The sequence below is a fragment of the Saccopteryx leptura genome, chromosome 4 (assembly GCF_036850995.1).
Source record: "Saccopteryx leptura isolate mSacLep1 chromosome 4, mSacLep1_pri_phased_curated, whole genome shotgun sequence".
In the NCBI taxonomy this organism is placed as follows: domain Eukaryota; kingdom Metazoa; phylum Chordata; class Mammalia; order Chiroptera; family Emballonuridae; genus Saccopteryx; species Saccopteryx leptura.
In genome coordinates, this window is record NC_089506.1 from 17329537 (window position 1) to 17355902 (window position 26366).

Here is a 26366-nt window from a genome sequence, read left to right on the forward strand (position 1 = left end):
ACTTCATATCTTTACAGGTAAAATTTTATCATTTAGTACGATAAAACAAAGCTTCAACTAAACTTGGGCTTTATTTAAACTTTGAGTGAGTACTACTGAAGTTAATTAAAGTACAAAGATTCTCTGAGCACAATATGAGGTTAAAATCAGAGATGTATTTTTGTAAAGACATATTGCTGGATCTTTTGTAAAAATTCATACAAATAGAAGGAAACAATATCAGAGTATTGGGATTTGTCCTTGAATCTCCTCTTTTTGTTTCCCTTCCAGTTAAACTGATTTCCTCACATATTTGTTTCTGGGTTAAAGCCAGAAACAACATTGTCCCCATTTCTAATCAAATCATGGAGAAACAATTACAAATTCTCAGTGCAGTTAAAGGATCCTGGCAGGCCGAGTGACTTGACCCAGCCTGAGCCGTGTCTCTGACTCGAGTCTGACTTCAGGCAAGGTATTTGACATCTCTTCACTTTTGACATAATTGTAATAATGCTAATTTATTTCATAGCTTTGCTATTCAGCAGAACTCAATAAACAGCTGTCAGCTATTGAACTCTCAGGCTGATGAGAGAAAAGGCTGCTTCTGCAGCTTGGAAGAAAAGAGATTTCGGATTCTCTCTTCTTTCCATTCCCAGTACATTTTGAATGAATTGGATGGGAATTTGATGTTAATAATAAGATTTGAAGTTTCATTATACAAAGTTGAAAATAACAGACCATTATAATTTCCACTTTAGAAGTAAAAACTTCAGAAATATTTCTTTATTTTCATTTTTGGAGATGGAAAGCATTTTAAAGGCTTTCTTTGAGTATAAATTCTTGAGATATACAATAAAGATATGATTATTTTTCATTTTCAAAAAAAGGAAAAACGTTGGAAGAAAATAGCATATAACGAACCTCTATGACTATGTTCACGGATAAATTTTTAACTAACTGTCTTACATAAGGGTATAGTCCACTTGTGAATGCCAATTAACTATGTTTTCTTCAATAGCTTTTTCCTTTTTTTTTTATATTGTTTACCCTGTGCTCTTCCATAATAGCTTATTTAAAACATACCATTTATAATTTTTACATGTTACTAAAATGTACTTTCAAAATTGTGTTTGTAAAAGTTATATATCAGCTGTAGAACTTTTAAGTTTCAAACTTAATATGTTCGCTTTTAAATTTAATTCACTATAATCAACTAACTTAAAAATTTTAGAGAGGAAGAAATTAGATTTTATAGATTTAGAATAATTTATATCAAACAATACAATACATCAAAGAATAGCCAATTAAAAACTATTTCACAATAATTAAAAGTTTTGAAATAGCCCAAAGCAAAAACATTGTAAAAGAAGGCAACTAGTTGCATAGTGAAGAAGTAAATAATCTGATATAACTTCATCACAAGTCAGATTTGCAGAATAATAATGGTTTGCCCTGATGAATGATGGAGAGCAGATTTTCAAAGCAAGTGTTTTTTCCTTCTTTTTCTGAGTGAAAGGAGGGGGAGATAGAGAGACAGACTCCCACATGTCCCCAGACCAGGATCCATCCGGTGACCCCGGTCTGGGTATGATGCTCTGCCCATCTGGGGCCATGCTCGCAACCCAGCTATTTTTAGCACCTGAGACAGAGGCTCCAAGGAGCCATCCTCAGCGTCCTGGCTGATATGCTCAAATCAATCCAGCCATGGCTGTGGGAGGAGAAGAAAGGGAGAGGGGAAAAGAGAGAGAAGGGGAAGGGGAGGCGGAGAAGCAGATAGTTGCCTCTCTTGTGTGCCCTGACCTGGTATTGAACCTGAGACATCCACACACCAGGCTGACACTCTACCACAGAGTCAACTAGCCAGAGCCAACACTGACTTTCAAAAATGCCCTAAACCCATTGTTTTCCCCTTAATCCAGAGAAGCGTAGAGGAGGAAGAACATCACTATGAACAGACTGTACTTTTATGGAAAGAAAATCACATTTCCCCTCTGAGGGAGATTTCCCCTTCTGGGGAATATTTTCCTCAGAGGCAACAACCAAAACTTTTATCTGAGTTGCCACAGTAAGTCAGATGCTGGGGATACAACAGTTAGCAAGGTGAGTTTTTTGCCTTCAAAAATCTTTTTCTAAGCAAAATATGTAGTATGGATAAAGGGAAGCAGATGGAGAAAGACATGTAAAAAACTGACGAAACAAGAATCCCCAAACCTGGCACAGCGCCTGGAACACAGCAGGCATGTGCACAATGTTTACTGAGGGAATAAATGCTATATTGGTCTGTAAACACAGTGTGTGATCATAGCGGAGGAAGCAATTAATTTTGTCTGGAGATATGGTCTGGGAGAGTTTAGTTTTTATATTTAATTACACATGGTTTCATGTATACGTAATTTATATCGTCTTCACTTTGCATTTCAATATATGTTTATTTCTGCCCCAGAACATCGCCTGCTGAGGCAGTGGTGTTTTCTTCTCTCGCTGCCTTTAGCACGGTGCTGAGCAGGTAGCAGAGGATCAGCAAAGCTGCTGATGCCACCGCTCCCTAGGACTGCTCCGGCTGCAGGGCAGCTGTCTCCGCTTCTGCCGAGTTAACCTAATGCTCCTTTCGAAGGCCCCCTCAAGAACAAATAAGTCAGAGCCACGTTCAGTAGTGAGAGCAGTGTTCAGTGGGGAAGGCCAAGTAGGAGGGCCTCTATACCTCTCTGCCGCCTGCCTCCCCGAAGATAGCAGGAATATGCAGGGTGGGACAAAAGTAGGTTTACAGTTGTCTGTATGGAAAATATGAACAATAATTAATGAATAATAATACAAGAATAAGCTCTACGTTTCATGTACTCACAACTATAAGCCTACTCTTGCCCTCCCCTGTATGTATATAGAGAGAAAGGCCAAGTAGATGACAGGTTGGAGACGTGAGCCTTCAACCTCAGTTGCTTGGTCTTCCATACACCAGCTGTGTGAGCTTAGGAAAATGACTGAACCTCTCTGATCTATTATTCATTTGTATGCTGAGGATAATAGTACTTGCCTTGTACAGTTATTTGAAGGTTAAATAAGATGTTTACAAAAATGCATAGTATGGTTCTAGATATGTAGCTATAAAACTCTCAGCCAGAAGTAATAAGGTGTGAACTAAAATTATTCAGTTCTAGCCCTGGCCGGTTGGCTCAGCGGTAGAGCGTCGGCCTGGCGTGCGGGGGACCCAGGTTCGATTCCCGGCCAGGGCACATAGGAGAAGCGCCTATTTGCTTCTCCACCCCCCCCCCCTTCCTCTCTGTCTCTCTCTTCCCCGTCCGCAGCCAAGGCTCCATTGGAGCAAAGATGGCCCGGGCGCTGGGGATGGCTCCTTGGCCTCTGCCCCAGGCGCTGGAGTGGCTCTGGTCGCGGCAGAGCGATGCCCCGGAGGGGCAGAGCATCGCCCCCTGGTGGGCGTGCCGGGTGGATCCCGGTCGGGCTCATGCGGGAGTCTGTCTGACTGCCTCTTCCCGTTTCCAGCTTCAGAAAAAAAAAAAAAAAAAAAAGATAAAATTATTCAGTTCTATGTACAGACTCTTTGTTGCTCTCTGTAATGCACAAATGTCACATGGTCTACAAATTCACATTCTATTTTTTTTATTAATTTTAATGGGGTGACATTAATCAATCAGGGTACATACATTTAGAGAAAACATCTCCAGGTTATTTTGACATTTGATTATGTTGCTACATTCTATTTTACAATGATTCCAAAGCTGACCATGCATGCTATTTTGACTGAATATAAGGAATGTCTCTCCCATTCTGCAACTGTTTTTATTGGCCTCAGGAGGACTAAGAACTACCTACTTTATTAACATAGACTAAAAATATGTTGTCTATTAAGTCCTTAAACGATTGCTTCCCAGGCTTTGCTAAACATTGCAAATAGAGGGGATTCTGAAAAATTCCAAAGTAGAACTGAGAAAGTAGAATTGAGAAAGAAGAATTGAGAAAGAGACACATCACAAGAACCTAGTGGTCATAGGTTCCATAAGAATAAAAATAGTGTAACAAATAATTCAGTTGATTCCAGTCCCTTTTTTTTAAACCAGAAACCATAGGTTTAAAACTTTTTTGAAAATTATACAGATTTTCTGTCCCTGTAGGCTTCTTAGCTTCTAAAATGTATAAAAACCCACCACTAGCAGCATGCAGAAGTTATTCTGAGGATGAGCAAATTTTTTCCTCAAGACTAATGACTTCAAGATCAATTTAAAAAAAACTTGACAAGTGGTTAAGTGAATTTTCCTCCACAACGTTAAATAGGGCTTGAAGTTTTTATATTATCTTGGTAGCTTGCCTAAACAATAAGACATTAAGAAAAACAATATATATCACCCTTCTGCTGTACATTCTTTTTCTTCCTTCTTTAAAAGCCGCCTTCCATATTCAAAATGAGTTACCATTCATTTAGCACCTATCATATGTGAGGTTATCTAAAAATAGTACGTAAAAATCACCACAGTGCAACAAAGTATGAATTAGGATTTCTATTTTAGAGATAGGGTGCTTTTTAGTAAGTTGCTTGCGGCCACACAACTAGAAAGCGGCCCAGCCAAAACCTGGACCCTTTGTGGTTACAGAGCCTGTGCCTTGTCAGCACCACAGCACAGGCAGCGCGTTTGGACCACCCAAAGATCTAGAGTCCTTCCTCCATTTTTTCCAATTCTATTGATGATTACAGTGTGAGCATCAGTCTCTGCGGGGGAAGCCGGGGCAAGTCCGGATTTTCCGTGGTGACTCCCAGATGGCTCAGAACTGCATCCGACATCCTGGATGGCCTTGAGTCTGACCCTAACTCTGGCCTCATGGAAAATGTATGGAAAATAAGTTTGTGAAATTTTTTTTTTTTGTCCCTATAGTTCTTTCCACGCAGAGAATGGCGAAGATGTTTGGTTTCATCCTTGTTGTCACTACTCTGGTAATCGGCAGGGAAAGCTGGGTAAGCTCATCACAACAACTAATATATTTCTCAAGCCTGCTTTGACCTGAATTTTCTTTTATTTTGCAGAAAATCTATAGTAACTTGTCACTGAAAGAACTTAGCGAAGGGGAGAAAATGAAGGTTTGTGGCAGCATCTGCCATATAATTGGTTCTTCCACAAGTGCTTAAAATTTTTTTTGTATTTTTCTGAAGTTGGAAACGGGGAGGCAGTCAGACAGACTCCCGCATGCGCCCAACGGGGATCCACCTGGCATGCCCACCAGGGGGCAATGCTCTGCCCCTCCGGGACGTCGCTTTGTTGCGACCAGAGCCAGTCTAGCACCTGAGGCAGAGGCCATGGAGCCATCCTCAGTGCCTGGGCCAACTTTGCTCCAATGGAGCCTTGGCTGCGGGAGGGGAAGAGAGACAGAGAGGAAGGAGAAGGGGAGGGGTGGAGAAGCAGATGGGTGCTTCTCCTGTGTGCCCTGGCCGGGAATCAACCCGGGACTTCCGCACGCCAGGCCGACGCTCCACCACTGAGCCAACTGGCCAGGGCCTAAAATTTTTTTTTAAGTAAAAATCTGTATTTACAACAAATAAGTAAAATCTTTAAAAATTTACTGGGATTATTTGACTGATTACATAACATTAGGAATTGAAAACTGTCCATTAACAACAGCCCAAGTGCCCGTCAGTGGACGAGTGGATTAAAAAGCTATGGTACATATACACAATGGAATACTATGGGGTCATGGAAAAGAAGGAAATATTATTTTTATAACAACATGGATGGACCTGGAAACTATTATGTTAAGTGAAATAAGCCAGGCAGAGAAAGAAAAATATCAGATGACCTCACTCATCTGAGGAATCTAACGAACAATATGAACTGAGGAGCGGAATAGAGACAAAGGATCCGGAGGGAAAGCGGACAGAGGGAAAGGGGAGGATAGGCTGATAGGATGGGATGAGAGCAGAAAAGCAAATCCTGGAGGGAAGGGGGAGGGTGCTACAGGGAGGAAGACAGGGGGGATGTACTGGGGAACATGGGGGAGGGGAGCATGAATTCGGGGGGACACTAGAATCTATGTAAACACAATAAATTAATAAAAAAAGAAAGGAAAACTGTCCATTTACATGGACCTGAGCTTTCCATTATTGAACACTATCAGCATTAACTAAAGAGATTATTTGAAAGTAATTACAAAGAACTCACGTCTTCATTCATGAGTAAAAAAGTAAAAGTACTCATTTACTCAAAATTCTGGGAGAAAGGAAACTCCTGAGCGTTAATTAAGCTCACTGACACTGTAGATCCAGTCTCGTAAAGATTAAACATACATGCCCCGTAATCCCCTCCGTTATTTTTACATTGCACGGACCACTATATTTAACAATATCACAACTAATTCCCTACTATTAGGAAGCAACACAGGATTCCAGACAACGTAAAATGTCTTTTCTGTTCATTTTTTAGAAAGATGTGACTCAGGGGCCTAAGAGGATAAATCAAAGAGAATAAAACAAGAGCAAATAAGAAATAGTCCTAGAGCCCTGGCCAGATAGCTCTGTTGGTTAGAGCATCGTCCTGAAGAACTGTGGTTGCCGGTTCAATCCCTGCTCAGGGCACATACAGGAACAGGTTGATGTTCCTGTCTCGCTCTCTCTCTCAAATCACTAAAATAAATATTTAAAAAATAAATTAATTAATAAAAAAAGAAATAAATCATCCTAAAGAAATAGTAGGAGAGAGTCAGTGACTTGGACCAGGAAATGGGGGTGGGGAGGCCTCTACCACCACTGCTCCCTTCTCTTGTGACAGGACTTCAGGTGTGAGGCTCACTGTCTGTACTTACGTCACAGTCCCTCGCAGGACAGCAGAGCACCTCTTGCCTCTGCCCCAGACAGGATATCTGATTGTGCTGTTCTGACTGTCTAACGAAGAGCCTGGGACACAGTCGACCATCATATTTGTGGAATGACTACCAGGTAGTACATAATGATAGGGACAGGAAGTTATGCAAATATAAATTGGGACATATATCTGACTATAAACCTATATTATATTGCCTATTTTAGGAAATAATGTATGTAAAAGCAGTGTGAAACACACATTAAAATGGATAACTTCTCAAAAGTGAACATTTACACGTACCACAGGAGATCGTGACTTGAGCTGCAAATAGAGATGGCAAGATAAAAATGGCAAAGTGGCAGAAATTTGCCTTTTTTTTTTTACACTCCCCCCACCCCGCCAGTAACCCAGCACTGAGTGCCAGGAGCCCTCACTGTAGCCCTCTGGCTCAGGACCTCTTCCTGGCGACCCCAGCTCAGCAGCCCTCCTTCCCAATTCACCCACCACATTTGCTTTATCCTTGGAGGCTTTGCTCAGTCAAATGTCACCTCATTTATTTATTTTTATTTTTTTTAGTCAACATTAATTAATTAATTTATTTATTTTTATTTTTTTATTTTATTTTTATTTTTTTTAAAATTTTTTTTTTAATTTTTTTTAAATTAATTAATTTTATTTTAGAGAGGAGAGGGAGAGACAGAGAGAGAGAGAGAGGAGAGACAGAGAGAGAGAAGGGGGGGAGGAGCTGGAAGCATCAACTCCCATATGTGCCTTGACCAGGCAAGCCCAGGGTTTCGAACCGGCGACCTCAGCATTTCCAGGTCAACACTTTATCCACTGCGCCACCACAGGTCAGGCTTGTTTATTTTTTTAATTCTTTTTTTTTACAGAGACAGAGAGAGAGAGTCAGAGAGAGGGATAGACAGGGACAGACAGGAACGAAGAGATGAGAAGCATCAATCATTAGTTTTTCATTGTGTGTTGCGACACCTTAGTTGTTCATTGATTGCTCTCTCATATGTGCCTTGACCACGGGCCTTCAGCAGACCGAGTAACCCCTTGCTCGAGCCAGTGACCTTGGGTCCAAGCTGGTGAGTTTTGCTCAAACCAGATGAGGCCGCGCTCAAGTTGAAGACCTCGGGGTCTCAAACCTGGGTTCTCTGCAACCCAGTCCGATGTTCTATCCACTGCGCCACCGCCTGGTCAGGCTATTTTTGTTTATTTTTAAAATTTTATTTAGAAAATTAAATTTAATGGGGTGACATTGATCAATAAGAGTTGATGTACTCTTATTCAGGTAAATATCTCTATAGCATTTGAACTGTTGACTGTGTTGTGTGTCCATCACCCAAAGTCAAATCATTTTTGATGCCACATTAGAGAGGAGTTGAAAACTCTCTCACGTGCAATACTCTTGGGTGATTTACCTTTTTAGAGAGAATACATGACTTAACTGGAAGACTCAGAGTCCTCCCATCTCTTCTGAAAGTGATTGAAGAATAAAACAATAAATAAGCAAAATGTTAAAGGGAATCCAGTAGAATTTTTGGCAACAGGTAAATGGGTGAGATGTTCAAGGATATGAGAGTCTAAGCTAAGCATTCCTTATAAAGGTGACTATATGTTTAAAATTATGTAGCATTCAATTATAGTTTTAAAACACATTAATACCACAAGGTCATCCAAAGCCTAGATTATTTTACCGGTAAGAAAGCACTCCATGTCATATAGAGATTGAGACAGAAACCCTGAGTTCAATGTAAATCCTGACACTTCCTGCCCACCGTGAATTTGGGAGCAAGTTGCCTCATCAGGATTGAGCCCGTGCCTGCCTCATGAAATCAGCGGGAGGCCAAATGAGACAGTGACTCTAAAATTCTTTGCATAATCACTCAGATTATTTTAGATTATAACATTGTTTAATTCAAGCACATTAGCATAAACTCTAATTTTGTATCCTCCAAATAACAAATAATATTAGAACTTTCAAACGACTTCCTTGTTGGAACAATATTCTGCAATGGGAGTTGGGGACAAAACTGAAAGATTAATTTATCCAGTTTACTAGGAGCATTTCTTTTCCACGTGAACAAGACGCACGTTACTCCGCAGGCTCTCGAGAACTGCCTCCAGGAGCAGGCGCGCCTCCGGGTCCAGGTGCGCAGGCTGGAGACCCGGGTCAAAGAGCAGCAAGTCAAGATTGCGCAAATATTGCATGAGAAGGAAATCCAGTTTCTGGATCAAGGAGAGAACAGTGTCATTGACCTTGGAGGCAGGAGGCGATACGCAGGTCAGCGCCTCTTTTTCTGTAGTGTTTCAATAACTTCCATTACACACCCGCGTGCAATGATGGTGCTAATCATTTCATCACTTTAGGTTTTGCTAAAGAGCTTTCTCTATTCCAGTAACAAGCCACCTGAAGCATTATATCAAATATAAAAGTCTTCAACCATATCTTATTTTCTTTCTTTTGTTATCTCTGCAGGGGACATTTAATATCAATGCTCAATATCTGAGAATTTCTATAGTTACGAAGAGATCAAGACAATATTTGCTTAAATATCACTGTGCAAGTGGCAGATTATTTGCAAAATTTTGCAGTTGAGCTTTGTTTTTTATATGTATATGGCTTCTTACTACATTTATATAGTTTTTCCTTCTGAAACTCTGATATGCTGTAGGGTAAATAAATAAGGTAATAGAATAAAATGTTAGAGAAAAAAAAAGAATGAGAATTATTTAGGAAAATAGGAGAGTTGTTTTATGTGTATATTTTATAGTTTGGTGGTTTTCCTTTTGATGAGGCCAGCATTTTCCCCTAGAAACTAAATAATCTTCAAATTGTCGATACCTGTACAGAACACTGAACCTATCATCATTGCCTGTGGGAAACTATTCACCTGCTCTCCTCCGGGCATCTTTTAAAGTAAACAAACCATAACTGTCAGAAGTAACAATTATGCATCAGAACGCTTTGTTCATGTGTCTGCTCCAGCTTCTGCCATGGTGCATTATAATTTCTCTGTTTATGAGTTTATCTTGGTCAGTTATTTGGGAACTTTGTAAAGTCTGGGATGATGCTCAATGCACTCTTCCCTCCCTATTGCCTGTCAGAGTGCCTGGAACATAGTATATCCTCACATTTATGAATGAAAGCAAGGCTGTACATAGATTTAGGGACAACAAGATAAGCAAATATCAACTGGGAAATACATTTAACTATAATTTAAAAATTGTAGAGGCTAAAGAGAGGCCAAGCTCAATAAAAACATCTTTATTTTGTGTTTCCAAATATACTCACCAGTGATAGATATAAGAGTTGTGAGGGTTTTAGTACCTGTGTTTCAGTATAATGCTCCCCTTTTCTTTTCTTTCTTTCTTTTTTTTTTTTTTTTGTATTCTTCTGAAGCTGGAAATGGGGAGGCAGTCAGACAGACTCTCGCATGCACCAGACCAGGATCCACCCGATATGCCCACCAGGGGGCGATGCTCTGCTCATCTGGGGCGTCGCTCTGTCGCGACCAGAGCCACTCTAGCGCCTGAGGCAGAGGCCATGGAGCCATCCTCAGTGCCCGGGCCATCTTTGCTCCAATGGAGCCTTGGCTGCGAGAGGGGAAGAGAGAGACAGAGAGGAAGGAGAGGGGGAGGGGTGGGGAAGCAGATGGGCGCTTCTCCTGTGTGCCCTGGCCGGGAATCAACCCGGGACTTCTGCATGCCAGGCCGACGCTCTACCACTGAGCCAACCGGCCAGGGCCTAATGCTCCCCTTTTCTGTCTTTACCAAGCACTTAATCTTTTTTTGCTTAGACCCTCTGTCATCTAGCAGCTTGATCCTTTGTCCTCCTTCCCTGGAGTATAACTGTCCTTTCCCCCGTAGGGACCAGAAGGAGGTTAGAGCCATGGGAATGGACATAAGATGAGGGTGGCCTGTGGCTCTGGAGCACAGGACATAGAGGAACCAGACAGTTCTGGTAAAAACAGACTTGGAAAACAAAGGGACTGTATGAATCAGTCACAGGGACAAAGGATCGGGAACTGAAACCTATCGGAGAACTAGCCCAGTGGAGATTCGGCAAGACTGCAAGAAGGCTCAGGAGAGCACTCGACCAGGACGTAGAGCTAGTAGAATTCCTCGAAGACAGTGGTTCTCAGCCATTAGAATAATCACCTGCTGACCTTTTAAAACGCTGACTCCCATTAAGAACTGTGACAGGTTGGAGGAGATCTTACTCTCCTTGCAAATTAACAAGTTAGCTAGTCATGGATCCAGGAATTCTTGCAGAAGATAAGAGACTCCTGGGTCAGAGACATGAACTTCATGTTCGCATCAATCTCCTTTGCCTGCAGTGTGGAATAATCCAGGTGGAAAATGTTCAGGTAGTGGGCTATGCCACAGCTCAGGAATCCTAAATTTATGAAATCTCAATTTTTTATCATGGATGGTAAGAAAATCTGCCCAACTTTTGCCCAGAGAGACATGTCATCCTTATGACAGTGGACAGCAAACAAACCTGCCATCTCCTCTACAGGGAGACAGTTTCTATCTTCCAAGGGTGCTCGCTAGGCAAACATTCCTGAAAAAAAATATTCTGGAACATAAGCTCCGCTTACAAAATGTGCAGAAATCAAGTGACTCACGGAATACTGTCTACAGATAGTGCCCAGTTTCCACTCCAGACCAATTAAGTGAGAATCCCTACAGGGTTGAAAAGGATTTCTGCTTTTGCTGTTGGCCGTGGATGAGACTGATCAAGAGCAGAACCAGGTCAGGCTTCTCACCAAATGTCTTCCCACAGGCTAAGAGAGGCCAATGTATCCTGGAGTCACCCAACAGGAGGCTTTATTTCTTTCCAGGAAGGAGATGGGGTCCTGTGGGCAGTTCAGGATCCCTTTTATTGAAGTTTGGGGTCTGGTTGAAATGTAGTCAGGTATCCACCCAGTAGGCTTTCGCTGCCTATCCAGAGACTATGGGAAATGTCAAAAAGACACAGGCTGGAGAGTAGGATCTCACTGGGTTAATTGGGCCAATCCTTGTGGATGACAGAAATGATTCACAGAGAAGGCGTTATCCAGAAAGATCAGAAAGCCATGTGATTGATGACTCTGCCTTCTGGGCTGAATTCTGCTCCCCACGTCCCACCCAATTCCTATGTTGAAGCCCTAACCACCAACAACACTATGAATGTGACTGTATTTGGAGACAGGGCCTTCAAAGGGGTGATTAAGTTAAAACGAGGCCATTAGAACAGGCCCTGATTCATTCTGAAATTCTGAATGGTATTCTTATAAGAAGAGAAAATTTGGACACCCAGAGAGATCCCAAGGATGTGGGTGCACAAAAGAAAGACCATGAAAGGACAGAACAGAAGGCAAGATGCCTGTTAGCCAAGGAGAGAGGGTTCAGGAGAAATCAAACCCGCGGACACCTTCATCTTCCATGCTCCACAACTGTGGGCAAATACATTTCTGCTGTTTAAGCTACCCAATCTGTGGTCTTTTATTATGGGAAGCTAAGACACCTTGCATTGCCTTAAACATCAGGTTCTGGCCCAGAAAGGTAACTAGAAGTGCCTTTAGTCAAGGTTCCCAGGGCTCGGGGAGTATAAAACCAGACAGGCAACTCATTAAACTAGCATGTTTTGACATAGATGACTCTAATGAGGAAAGCCTGAAAGGATATTTGTTGCCGGTGAATTTTCCGAGAGGACCAGCAGAGGCTGTGATGGGGACCGTGAGGAGGGCACACTCCGACTCGCTCTATTGTGAGGAGGGCACACTCCGACTCGCTCTATTGTGAGGAGGGCACACTCCGACTCGCTCTATTGCAATGGCCGGGATCTGCCTTCCCTGGATGTCCTTGCTCTTAGTCACCCACATCCATATTAGCAGTCTTTTTAGAAACCAGGGTTGTCTTGCCTATTGCTTGCAGAATGGGTAGTGGCCCTACTAGCAGCGATTCCTCGGGCAAGTTATTTAACTTCTCTATGCCTCAGTTTTCTCAGTTGTAAAATGAGGGTAATAACAGTATCTAGTTTGTAGGATTGTCATGAGGATTAAATGAATGAACACATGTGAAGCACTTAGAATTGTGCCGGTCACAGAGTAAGTGCTATGAGCACATCAGCAAGCATTTTTCTAGGGTGCTATATTGGTTACTTAGAGCCTCCAACTTGACTGGGGGGCTCCAGCTGTTGCTCAAGCCAGCAACCTTGGGCTTCAAACCAGCGACCATGGGATCATGTTGATGATCCCATGCTCAAGTCAGTGACCCACTGCTCAAGCTGGTGAGCCAGTGTTCAAGCCCGCGACCTCAGCGTCCCAGATCGACACTCTATCCATTGAGCCACCGCTGGTCAGGCATGGAAAGTGCAGTCTTCCTGTAGGCTGGGGTGAATGGCTCTCCTGAAAACCAGGGAGAAAAGGTATACAGCAGTTCCTCCTTCTGCAGGGTTTCACTCCACACCGTTTTAGTTACCTATAGTTAACTGTGATCTGAAAATATTAAATGGAAAATTCCAGAAAGAAACATTTCATAAGTTTAAAATTGCCTGCCCTTCTAAGTAATGCGATGAAATCTCACGTGTCCCACTCCATCCTGCCCGGGATATGACTCTTTCCTTTTTCCAGGTCTCTACACTGTGGACACTTCCCACCTGTTAGTCACTGAGTAGCCTTCCCTGTGATCAGATCAACAGTCTCAGTATTGCAGTACTTATATTTGTCAACCTTATTTTATTAATAATGAACCCAACGCCTAAATAAGGTTGTTGGCTATTTGGAAATACCAAAAGAAGCCACCTTAACTGAACAGTCTGTATGTATAGGCAAAAACATTGTATATACATGGTTGGGCACTATCTGTTGATTCAGGCAGCCATGGAGGGGGGCTATTGAAACATATTTCCTAAGGATAAGGGGGGATTACTCTAATATAGATAGCTGACATTCATTGAGCTAAATGCTAAATGCTTTTGTAATCATGTACATGTACAGTAACTCATTTCATCTTTACAACCAAGAAACAGGTATTGTTATCATCCCCATTATACAGATGAGGACTGTGAGGCACACAGAGATAAAGTAACTTTCCAAAGTCCACAGCTAGCAAGACGGGTAGCTGGACTTTGAAACCAGGCTTCAGAATCTACACCTTAAACTCTACAATCAACGAACAACTAAAGTGCCACAACTATGAGTTGATGCTTCTCATCAATCTCTCTCTCTCTCTAAAAAAAAAAAAAAAAAAAAAAAAAAAAAAGGAATACTGTACTTTCCAACGAACAATAAGAGCTTCTCCTCTTATGCTTCCTTCTAATGTCACCTGGGGGTTGAGAATGGCCTTGAGAAAGCCAATTCTGGCATTTCCCAATGCACCCTGTGAAGGGGATGACCTGTTGCTGGCCTTTCTTTGAATTTACAATGTTGGGTGCTTAGTGCCTTTGGATCTCAGCTTTAAGTTTAGCCTCCACTCTGGAACAAGAGGAAAAAGTATTTGGCAGGCTGTCATGTCACTAGGAAAAGCTTAAACATTCAGACTTCCATCACGGTTTGTTTTCTGCTTGATCAAAGAGAGTATTCACCTCACCCAGTTTAATGCAATGTTTGTCAAGTGGGGCAAGAAGCATTGGCCTCACACTAGTATTATTATGTAAGGATCCAAAAATCCTTAAAATCCTTTCTTTCTTTTTTTCTTTTAACTCCCATGAACACAGAGCTCTTCAACCCTGCTCTTCTCCTGCCTATTTTCCAGGGGGTTGAGTGGGTCAAAGCTTTTGGGAAATATGATTTTAATGAGTTAGTATTGAAAACCCTGAAGGCAATGAAGTCACAATCCCCCAAGCCGGCTCCTTAACTTATCTGCTTTAAGCAAATTTGCTTACAGGCCCTTATTTCATCTGTATGTTGGGTTTTTGTTTTTTTCTTGTTGAAAGCTTTGCTCTGGATCTTAAATCTTAAGTTGTGTTTGACATTTTTCCTCTGGGAAGAAGAAAAAAAATTAAAAAACACAAACAAGTTCACATTTGGCATAAAATACAAACAAATAGAAAATGCTGGCTGAAAACCTTATCTTCACAAAGCTTTCCAGAGGCAGACGTTATAGCTAATTATTTCCATATTTGCCTGGAAAACAGTCGGAACCTCTTGAGCTTTTACTATTCAGCATTTTGGTGGGAGGTTTATGTAAGCAAAGAGTCAGTTTCTTAACAAGGAAAGGTAACATCTGCCTACGTTAATGAAAAGTGGCCTACAAAATACTTCACCCCAAGCCTAACCAGGTGGTGGCCCAGTGGATAGAGCGTCGGCCTGGGATGCGGAAGACCCAGGTTCGAGACCCCAAGGTCTTCAGCTTGAGCGCGGGCTCATCTGGTTTGAGCAAAGCTCACCAGCTTGGACCCAAGGTCGCTGGCTCAAGCAAGGGGTTACTCGGTCTGCTGAAGGCCCATGGTCAAGGCACATATGAGAAAGCAATCAATGAACAACTAAGGTGTCGCAACGAAAAACTGATGATTGATGCTTCTCATCTCTCTCCCCCCTTCCTGTCTGTCTGTCCCTATCTATCCTTCTCTCTGATTCTCTCTCTGTCTCTAAAAACAAACAAACAAACAAAAAAACAAAACAAACTTCACCGCATGATGTAAGCCTTTGAATGACATTGAATTAATTTTAGGCAATCATTTTGCCTATTGTTTTACTTCTTGTTTAATGGACAACACAGGATTTGTTTGTAATTCTTTTCTCTATAATTCAGCAGTAGAAGAACGCTTGAGCTTCCAAATTGCAAAAATAAATACCTGAATAAAACTTAAATCATTACAAAGATGATCATCATCAAAGCAGTAGTGTATGATTGGTCTCAACTTAAGGAGGGCTTTAGAACCTAAGTTTCTTTATTTTCTTTTCTCTTCTGATTCCTATTGCCTATTCAATCTATTTAAAGTGGAGTAAATTTTGTTAGTTACAACAAAACAAAGTTGTAGACAATTTGGCATCAAAATAATGAAAATGAAGAAAGATCTTAAAAATATACTAAAAGAATGGAATTATCCAATCAGGAAGAAAAAATAAATTAAAAAAATAGAAAATTATCAAAATGATAAAGGTAAAATTTGAAAGTTAGTGATGTCATATCATAGTATTTTTATACAAAAGTCTGTGAATGAGTATCCTTGAAACTATCTCTGTATAGTGGCCAATATTTCAACCACCCTGAAACTTGGCTTTGCAGACATCTGCACAGTGGCAAAGTTCATGCTCGTCATATCCTCTAGGTCTGAACAGATCAGCCTACATGAGAACCAATGATATTAATTTATCTCACCCTCAAGTGTTTTAAGAAACAGAGATTACTTTTTGGTGACAAATTAGTAGAAATGTTTGCTTCAATGGTCAAAGAAATATCATGGCAAAGAAGAATGCCAAGATAAAAAGAATAGAGGAAACTTTCCATTTTAAGCAAAAGTATCTAAGAATATATAGACTATTAGAAATTTCTGGTCAGACTGGGAAGTTGTAAGACTTTAATAAGAAGATTATTACTTTGAGTTCATTTCCAGATGTTCTGAATGATTTGCAATGCTCTATGTCAAAATAACCCATATTATTTGTTTGGTATTATATTTCTACTTTCATTTTAGCTTCATAGGAGAGATGAGTTCCACTATTCTGTCTGATAAATCTGTAAGTTTCACTTATATAAGCTGTAATGAACTGAACACATATAGTTTTAAAAATAGTTTTCTACAAAAATTAGAAATGAGAAACTGAATCTTTATTTCACTCCCCCCTCCACGATCTTATTAAGTAATCAAATGATAATTAAATACAAGGAAAAGAAATTACTTTCTTAATATCCACTGGAAGATGTACAAGATGCAGTTTTAAAAAGCTGATTATCTACATCATGTGTTTATCTGTCTTCATTAGTACTGAGTAATTGCATTCAGAGACTCCCTTTATTAAAAAAAAAGACATATAACACATTTTGCATTACCTTGTTTGCAAATAGATTGTTCAGAGATTTTCAACGATGGGTATCAGCAAAGTGGATTTTACAAAATCAAACCTCTCCAGAGCCCAGCCGAATTCTCTGTTTATTGTGACATGTCTGATGGAGGAGGGTGGACTGTAATTCAGAGACGATCTGATGGCAGTGAGAACTTCAACAGGTGTGCTCATTATGGCATAAGGATTTATTTGGAGTAGCAAATTTGAAATTTATAAGTAAATCTTTTTTTTCCTGTCTTAAAGTCTACTAAGACTCTCTCTCTTTCTACACGAGAACACTGAAAGTGCATTAACAAACCAAGAAAACTCTGGGTGTGGGAGCAGCAGTGAGGGGGTGTGGACACCTTGGGCACCGCAAAGGTCTGTTTGGATTTTGCTGAAATCAGCTTTTACTTTACATTTTTTAGAGGCTGGAATGACTATGAAAACGGCTTTGGAAATTTTGTCCAAAAAAATGGTGAATATTGGCTGGGTAATAAAAATCTTCATTTATTAACCATACAAGGTAAGATTTGCATGATATCAAAATCATTGAATATACAATAAAAACAACCCTGAAATGTTTTTCATTAAATCACAAGCCATAGAGCTAATTTTAGTGACTGCTATAATTTGCAGTTGGCAATGATCCCTTTTGGGTAATAATCCCTTTAATAGAATGTGGCTGCTTAAAACTAAGAATGGAGGAGAAGAAACTAGACCTTGGTTGAGAGGTGGGGAATGTTTCATATATGTGTTTTCTATGTCTGGGCAAGAAATGTTATGCCATAATTATTCTTTTTAAAATGACTAAGTGCATCAAAATATACCTAAGGTACAGTTATTTATTGCATCTATAATACTGTGTAACAAGCTACTTCAAAATTTAGTGGCTTAAAATCACAACCGTCTGTCTTTTTCTCACAGACCTACAAGTTGGCTGGGTGGTTTTGCTGATCAGGGTTGTGCTCTGCTGATCTTGGCCGAGCTTGCTTATGGTTCTGTGATTGACCTTCTGGTCAGCTGGAGGCTGGCTCTTCTAGTTCTGGGTTGGCCTCAGATGGCACAGTTCAGCTCTGCTCCACATGGTCTCTCATCCCCCAGCTAGCTAGCTGGATTTGTGCCTGTAGCACAGTCAGAGTTCCAAGAAAGAGAGTGGAGGAACATAAGTCTCTTGATTCAGAGCTGGTACAGTCATTTCCATGCCCTTTTACTGGTGAAAGCAAGTCACAGGACCAACTCAGAAGGAACGGGGAAGGAAAGAAACTTCATGGCAGGCCTTTCAAGTCCCTTGGTTGAGCAGAAGTGAAAAATTGGGGGAATTGGGGCTGTTTTTGTAATCAAATACCATAATATACTAATTGTCCTTGTTGCCATCCCTCTTCCAAATTTTATTCTGAAAAATTTGAAGATTCAGTGAAACTGAAAGAAGTTTTAACCTACCACCTACTCTATGTTAACATTTTACTCTACTTGATCTATCCATCCATCTGTCCATCAATTAATTTTATTTTTGACACATTTCAAAGTAAACAGCAGACATCTGTAAAATTCCTCCATATACTTTTGTCTGAATACCTTTAACAAGAGTTCAATGTTTGTCTAAAATATCACTATTTTGATAACAAAATTTCCTATGCTTTTTTTCCTTTTTTTTCTGCAGTGTATTTGCAGTCTGAGATTATAGTCAGCTTTAATCGTGTCTGGTTCTAAGTACTTCAAAAAAGGCAATTGCATTGCTTAAGAAGGCATGCTAAACCATGCTAGAAATGCATTAAATATAAGAACAAGAGTTGACTAGGTTCCACCCAAATTAAGGAAAGAGGCTCGTATTTCTCTAATCATAATAGTCAGTAGGATTATAATTATGAGGCTCTTGAGATGCTGGGATAATAGCTTAGAAAGGATGGATAATCCTAGAAGCTTAATACTTTTTTTATTTGTCCTTTTTTGTTCAATGCTCTCTAAATTTCATTGCACTTATTATTACCTAATTTTTTAAAGTGGTATTTTTTTTTATAGATATAGAACATTTACCATACCAGCTTCTGTTTCTTTCAAACATTAATATGTATCTTTTTTAAAATTTATTTATTGATTTTAGAGAGGAAGGAAGAGAGAGAAAGAAACTTTGATTTGTTGTTCCAGTTATTCATGCATTCATTGGTTGATTCTTGTATGTGCCCTGAGCAGGGATTGAACCAGCAACCTTGGTGTATTGGGAAGATGCTCATTTAAACTGATCTCTATGGCCAGGGCTATATCTGGTTTCTTATTGAAATTATGACAACCTCAAAAAGTAACTTTTGGCTTCTTCTAAATATACGAAATTTATACTTAACTATTTTTTGAATTATTAAGTGCTTGTTTTCCCAGATGCACATTGGCAACTTATTAGCATCCCCTTCATCTTTTGATTAGTGTTCAGTCTAGCTACTCTTATGGTAGCAAAAATGAATTTATCAATTCTAGGCTTCACAGGCACATGTCACCTCATCCTAAGAAAAAACAGTGCCTTTGTTTTTGCATTCTTTAATTATGAGCACTTAAGGCTAAGCACTTGCCTCTGAAAATAGCTTTATGCCCATTGAACAAATTTTGACTGGAAGTGTTTACAATAGAGATAATTTAGAAATGGTCTGTAGTTACATTTTTATTTACTTAATGACCAAAGAGACATTTAGATGGTTACCTAAAAACCTGAGACTGACTTTGTATGTCGTCTATAATACAAAGTCTTTTCAGGAGAGTTCACAGCCTACCTGACTGCTCCCATCCAGTTCACAGCCTTGGTTCATGTATCCTTTTCTGCCTTTTGACCAGGTTAGAGGGGCTTTTCCTTGGAATCACTTCAGAAAACTCCATAGATCAAAGTGCCGAGGTCAACAGGAGCCCAGACCCCTCCTAAACTCACTCCAATAATATCTGTTCTCTAGATTTGTGTGTGTTTCTCTTTTGTTTATTAGCTTATTTTGTTCACTAGATTCCACATATGAATGAAATCATATGATAGTCTTTTTCTGAGTGGCTTATTTTATCTAGCATGACACTCTCCAGGTCCATCCATGCTGTCATAAAGGTTCAGATTTTCTTCTTTTTTTTTTTTTTTTACCACTAGGTAGTATTCCATTGTGTAAATGTACCACAGCTTTTTAATCCACTCATCTACTGATGAACCCTCGAGCTGCTTATAAATCTTCATTTTTCTAAATAACACTGCAATGAACATAGAGGTATATATATTCTTTCAAATTAATGTTTTAGGATTCTTCAGATATATATAGTAGAATCGCTGGGTCACAAGGCAGTTCCACTTAAAATTTTTTGAGGAAGCGCCATACTGTTTTTCACCGTGGCCTCATCAATCTGACTTCCCATCATGAGGGTTCCCTTTTCTCCACATCCTCACCAACACTTGTTGTTTGTTGATTTATTGTTGATAGCCATTCTGACATGTGTGAGGTAATATCTCATTTTGGTTTAATGTGCATTTCTCTGATGATTAGTGACATTGAGCATCTTTTTATATGTCTGTTGGACATCTGTGTGCCCTGTTTGGAAAAATGTCTATTCAGGTCCTTTGCTCATTTTTTAATTGGATTGTTTTGTTATTTTGGTGTTGAATGAATTTAAGAGGATAAACATTTAAACTTCTTACAACTTCTTTCATTGTTAGAGTTCTTAAATTTTAACTAAATATGCTTTATTTTGTTTTCCTTTGCCAAATAAATTGCACTAACTTTTCCCTATGATAGATACAGTAGAAATTTTCTATGTTTAATATTGTGTCCCCAATTTTTTTCAAGGAAAATACATAATAAAATGTTTATGTTTTAATATCAGGGAGTCACTGTTCAGTCTTTGAAAAACTAACTCATGGCAGAAGGAGACAATCTAAGTAAAATAGAGCCATGAATTTTTTTTAAACCTCAATAAATCAATGTTATCTCACATATTAAAAAAAGCCCTGCAATTTCTTCTAATTTTTTTTTCTAGGAGACTACACTTTAAAAATTGACCTTGCAGACTTTGAAAATAATAGCCGTTATGCCCAATATGAAAATTTCAAAGTTGGGGATGAAAAGGTATTAAAATTTTCAAATAAGTAACACCACAAATAAATGTGTAAAGCATACAAGATAAACCCTTGTCAGTGGAAACAAAAATATAAAATAGTAATCTTTCATTTATTAAATAAGCCTACTTTTTAAAGAGTGACAACTGACTGTGGAAGTTGCCTCTGTTTCTTTAGAATTCCTATGAGTTGAAGGTCGGAGAATATTCTGGAACAGCTGGAGACTCGCTCGCAGTGAAATTCCATCCTGAGATACAATGGTGGGGTAGTCACCAAAGAATGAAATTCAGCACGTGGGACAGAGATAATGACAACTATGAAGGGAACTGTGCAAGAGAAGATCAGTCTGGCTGGTGGTTTAACAGGTTTGACGATTTATAAACATAGTTGTAACGGCATTGATGATATCTCACCGGTGAGCGTTAATTATAACACCTGTATGAAGTGATGTTGGTCTTCTTTGTAATACTAGTATTATTAAGTCATCACCCCTATTAGAATTCTTCAGTGATGAAGTATTTTTGAGGATTTGTTCACTGGCTACATTAATGAAACTTTAATGATACGTCTTAGAAATAAATCAAATGACCACTTTTACAAAGATTGTTTGCAAACTGAATAATGGGTTTGTTATCATACACAGTAGGCCACAAATTGACATGAAGAAATAGAGAGCATTTATATATAGGAAATATATTTCCAGCCTTCTAATACCCAAGTAGTTTTTCCTATCATATGAAATGACCATGTTATTGTTGTGAATTTTTCTCTGTAATACTATTTTTTAGTTACTGTGACTTTCATTAAATCATTGAACCTAAGCACCTCCTAATGCAAAAATTTCACCTACAGTATTTCCTGAAACCTAATTCCACCCTCTGATCGAATACTTCAATGTTACTTAATCACCAAGCTCATGCCATTGTTGATTACATTAAGTGTTTTCTTTTATTAACCTGGCATCTTCTTTCCTATACTTGACCAGTTTTTCCCTAAGTAGCTACTGAGTAATTGCAATTCCTTTTCAACATAAGTCTCAGGCACTGGCTGAGATGGTATTTACTGTATTCCTCAATATTTTCTCATCTCTGAGCCCACTAACCCCGATTCCTTTAACTCTTCTCCATCTGAGGGGGTTTCCAGACCACTCCCTTTGTTGTAATCAGAAATGTAAGGCGGTCGTGAAAACTTCATACAATATTCTTTAAAAATAACATGACAGGCCCTGGCTGGTTTGCTCACTGGTAGAGTGTCGGCCTGGCGTGTGGAGGTCCCAGGTTCAATTCCTGATCAGAGCACACAGGAGAAGCACCCATCTGCTTCTCCACCCCTCCCCTTCTTGCTTCTCTCTCTCTCTCTTTCTCCTCCTCCTGCAGCCATGGCTCAATTGGAGTGAGTTGGCCTTGGGTGCTAAGAATGGCTCCATAGCCTTCTCCTCAAGCACTAAGAAGAGCTCAGCTGCTGAGCAACAGAGTAACGCCCCAGATGGGCAGAGTATTGCCCCCTGGTGGGCATGCCGGGTAGATCTCGGGTGCATGCGGGAGTCTGTCTCTCTACCTCCCTGCTTCTCACTTCAGAAAAAAAAAAAAGTTGGCCCTGGCCGGTTGGCTCAGTGGTAGAGCGTTGGCCTGGTGTGCAGAAGTCCCGGGTTCGATTCCCGGCCGGGGCACACAGGAGAAGCGCCCATCTGCTTCTCCACCTCTCCCCCTCTCCTTCCTCTCTGTCTCTCTCTGCCCCTCCCGCAGCCGAGGCTCCATTGGAGCAAAGATGGCCCGGGCACTGGGGATGGCTCCTTGGCCTCTGTCCCAGGCGCTAGAGTGGCTCTGGTTGCGACAGAGCGACGCCCCGGAGGGGCAGAGCATCGCCCCCTGGTGGGCAGAGCGTCGCCCCCTGGTGGGCATGCCGGGTGGATCCCAGTCGGGCGCATGCGGGAGTCTGTCTGACTGTCTCTCCCCGTTTCCAGCTTCAGAGAAATACCAAAAAAAAAAAAAAAAAAAAAAAAAGTTATCTCTCCTATTTAGCAAATCAAAGGTAATGACAAACTTTTCCCTAGTTGTTTTCTTATTCTTTTAAAAACCATCTTTGGAACACCTCCTCCTTCTCTCCCTTTTTCTCCCTCTGTCCTTCCAACTAAAAATCATCAGCATTATGTAAAACTTGCTATAAATCACAAAGTTGTAAGCATCCCTTCATGTTCCATTCAGAACAGAAATCCATGTGCAGAATTAACAATCACGTTGGTTAATTAATATTAACATAAGATCAAAACCAAATACCCGCTCAATTGTTGGGCTTGTATTGTGCCTGAATGATACAGCACACACATTAACCTGGGCAAATAAATGATTTACTGGACTTTAAAGATAAGGGTTCAGAGAGGACAAAGGTAATTCAGTGGCTGGAGCCACCCAAGGAGCCTGCATTATCCTTGGAATCAAAGGAAATGATAAGGCTGTGCAGGTGGAAAATCAGAAAAACTTGAGAAAAAGTCAACTGTTTCAGAAGTTTAGTGTTACTTGGTTGCCTGCTACTTGATTTAGTGTTACTTGGTTGCCTGCTACTGCTGTCATTTAACTATTTCACTTTATCGTCCTCTTCCTCCTTATTAAAATTTTCTAATTTACATGACATGTTGGCAGTTCATAATTATGACCCACCTGCAAGGCGTTCTTCCTCCAATAGCAAATCCGTCGCTGAGTGTTGCTGTCGTCTCTGTTTTGTTTGCACCATAGCCTGTCACGGGAGTGCTCACAGTCACCTCTCTACCAAGGGAGCCCAGCCATCTCCCAGTCCATATAGTTTCAAGTGCAGGGTGTTCTAGACATGGGAAGATGCTGGAAAGTTGGTCTCAGAATAGCTAAGATTTCCTACGTTGGACACACAGTCAATCCCTAATGGGATTCAGATCACAGACCAAATAAAACAGGGTAGGTAGCAGATGTCTCTAGGAAGACTGAGAAAACACCAAAATATATATATATATATATATATATATATATATATATATATATATATATATATATATATATATATATATATATTCTGGAGGTTAGACTTAGCGTGTTTACTTTTTTTGACATTACTTCCCATGAAGTTTTAAAAATATCGAACATTCTTAACTCTTCAGATTTAGTATACATGTTTTTGATTGGTTACATCTATTTTGGTTACGAAGACTGTCAGGGTGGTCAGGAAGAATGAATCACTAAACGGGTAAATGATCCAAGCCAACCACTTGGCATTTATGGGTAAATTATATGGTGTTTTTGATTCAATAATTTGGGTGCTTTCCATAGATTTTCAGAACTATCCTTGGAAATGTTCTCCTTATATCTTAATGCCTGACATCTTTTCACTGGGTATATTAACAAAGAAATACATAGCAGTTCATTTCATAACAGTACACAGAAAATTATCACACACTCTTAGTTAATCCACATCAGGGACAAAATTTACAGATTTTAAAGGAGGAAGAGGGGTTTTAAAAAAATCTGTTGCATTCTTCTCTAGATTGGAGCAATATATTCGAGTTAAAAATTAACTCAACAACTCGGACAAATGATTATTGGTTGACGGGTGGGAAAGCTTTAAGCGGTAGGTTTAGGCTTTGTTTCCTTATCCTTGAGGTTAAAATAATTGATGTGCTAGAGATTTGACGAAGGGAAGGGAGAAAGTTTGAATTACGAAATCTCTGTCTTGGCAGCAGGAAGATGAAGGCGTAAGTGCAAAGTACGTGAGGTGGCCGGCTGCAGAGCGGAGCCCCGCCCCACCGGCTTACCCCGCGCCCCGCTGTTAACCCACACCGCTCTCGCCAAGGCTGAGGCTCACAGGGCGGTGCTGTTGTTGGCTTGTTATTCTTCTTTTGTTGAAAGGCGATTAACAACAGATATGCTTCTTTATCAATACACTCGCAGTGAGTCACCTGGCTTGTATCCTCAGACTTGTTATAGCACTAAAATTCACCAGTTAAAACCCATCTGGCTTTTGGAAAATGATCAGTATTTCCTTGTCTGAAAATGGCAGAATTCACCGTGAAGATGTTTCTGATCATTTACAACGGAGCTGGGCGTCTTTTTCTGGCCTGACTGTCCTGTGTTTCTTTTCTCTGCCACTAGGTGTCACTCTGCAAACCTGAATGGTGTGTACTACCAGGGCCCCTACACCTCGAAGACGGACTGCGGGGTGGTCTGGCACACCTGGCACGGCTGGTGGTATTCTTTGAAATCTGTGGTTATGAAAATTAGGCCAAGTGACTTTATTTCAAATATTGTTTAATTGTTCCCCTTGGGCTTTTATTTCTGCAATTCATTTTGGTTTAAAGCGATTTGAAAAACAGCAATTCTGAACATACACATGTATGATGATACTAATTGTTATGTGTATACTTTTCATTATTTGTTGCCTTTGTTACTTAATGTACAGCAATTATGTGATATTCACCAAATAAATTTAGATTATGTTAATATTGATTGCATGCCTGAGCTCCGTTGAACAAAAAGTGAAAAAGCATAGAATATATGCCAACTTGGGAAGTAGCACAAGCATAAATACATCATAAATTATGTATGAATGCAGTTGAATATACACATAAAGAAACCCAGCAAATAATGGATTGCCAAATCAACTTCACGCATAATAAATATTATGAGTGGGGATTTGAACTCAGGTCTCTTATAAACACAACCCAGGATCTTAATCACTATAAAACATTCTCTCATAGTTTTAGAATATTTATGTAGGTTACATTCTTCTTAAAGAAGCCTCATTATACTAATCCTGTGAATTGTTACTGTCCCCGAGTGACAGAGCTGAGAATTTACGGATCTGAGATTTTGTGACTGCTCCAAGTTACAAAGCTAATAAGTAAGCAAACAAAGACTAAAATCCAAGCCTTCTGCTACTCAATGCAGCGAGCTGCTACCACTCTACAGGTGCTTCTGGCTAGAACTTGGGTCGCTGAGGTAGAGAGAGGACCTTTCAAGTAGGAGTGAAAGCGGCAGCACAGGTGAGACATTACCCCAAATAGCTGAGTGTCCACAAGTATCAGGCACAGGGGATAGAGGTTAAACCCACACGAAGCTGTTTGTTTGTTTTGTTTTTCCCTAAAGACACACACTAACCATATAATTATAAAACTATAAATAATTTTAAAGGCTGATAAGTAGGACGGAAAAATATATGTCCGGGGAATGTGTAGCAGGGGGCCTGACTTGGCTTGGGGGAGGGGATCAGAAAAGTTTCCTGGAAGAACCAAGCTTTCCGGCTGACAGCTTTTAATTAGGTGCATGTGGGAGAGTACTGCAGGCAGAAAGAAGGAAACTCTTGTGTAAAATACACGAAGCAGGGAAGTGCATGGAAACAAAAGAAAGTTAGAGAGACAATATCATTTCATGATCCTTATATCCTCAAACCAGGGATTCTGCCACTTACAGCTGTGTGGCCTTGGGCAGGCTACTTAACTTCTCTGAGCCTCTGCTATCTCATCTAGAAGGTGATTATAATAGTGCCTTCTTCATAGGGTCGGGGAGA

At 40.1% G+C, this 26366-nt stretch overlaps 1 protein-coding gene across 1 annotated transcript; it reads left to right on the forward strand.

The window, feature by feature from the left end:
* Positions 1-317: 317 nt before the first annotated feature.
* On the forward strand, positions 318-25300 carry FGL1 (fibrinogen like 1). Its single transcript, XM_066380231.1, has 8 exons — positions 318-451; positions 4863-4942; positions 8892-9069; positions 16785-16944; positions 17191-17288; positions 20759-20847; positions 21015-21202; positions 24953-25300. The coding sequence occupies exons 2-8, from the start codon at positions 4880-4882 to the stop codon at positions 25110-25112; spliced, it is 936 nt and encodes a 311-aa protein (XP_066236328.1). The 5' UTR covers positions 318-451; positions 4863-4879; the 3' UTR covers positions 25113-25300.
* The last annotated feature ends 1066 nt before the right edge of the window (positions 25301-26366 follow it).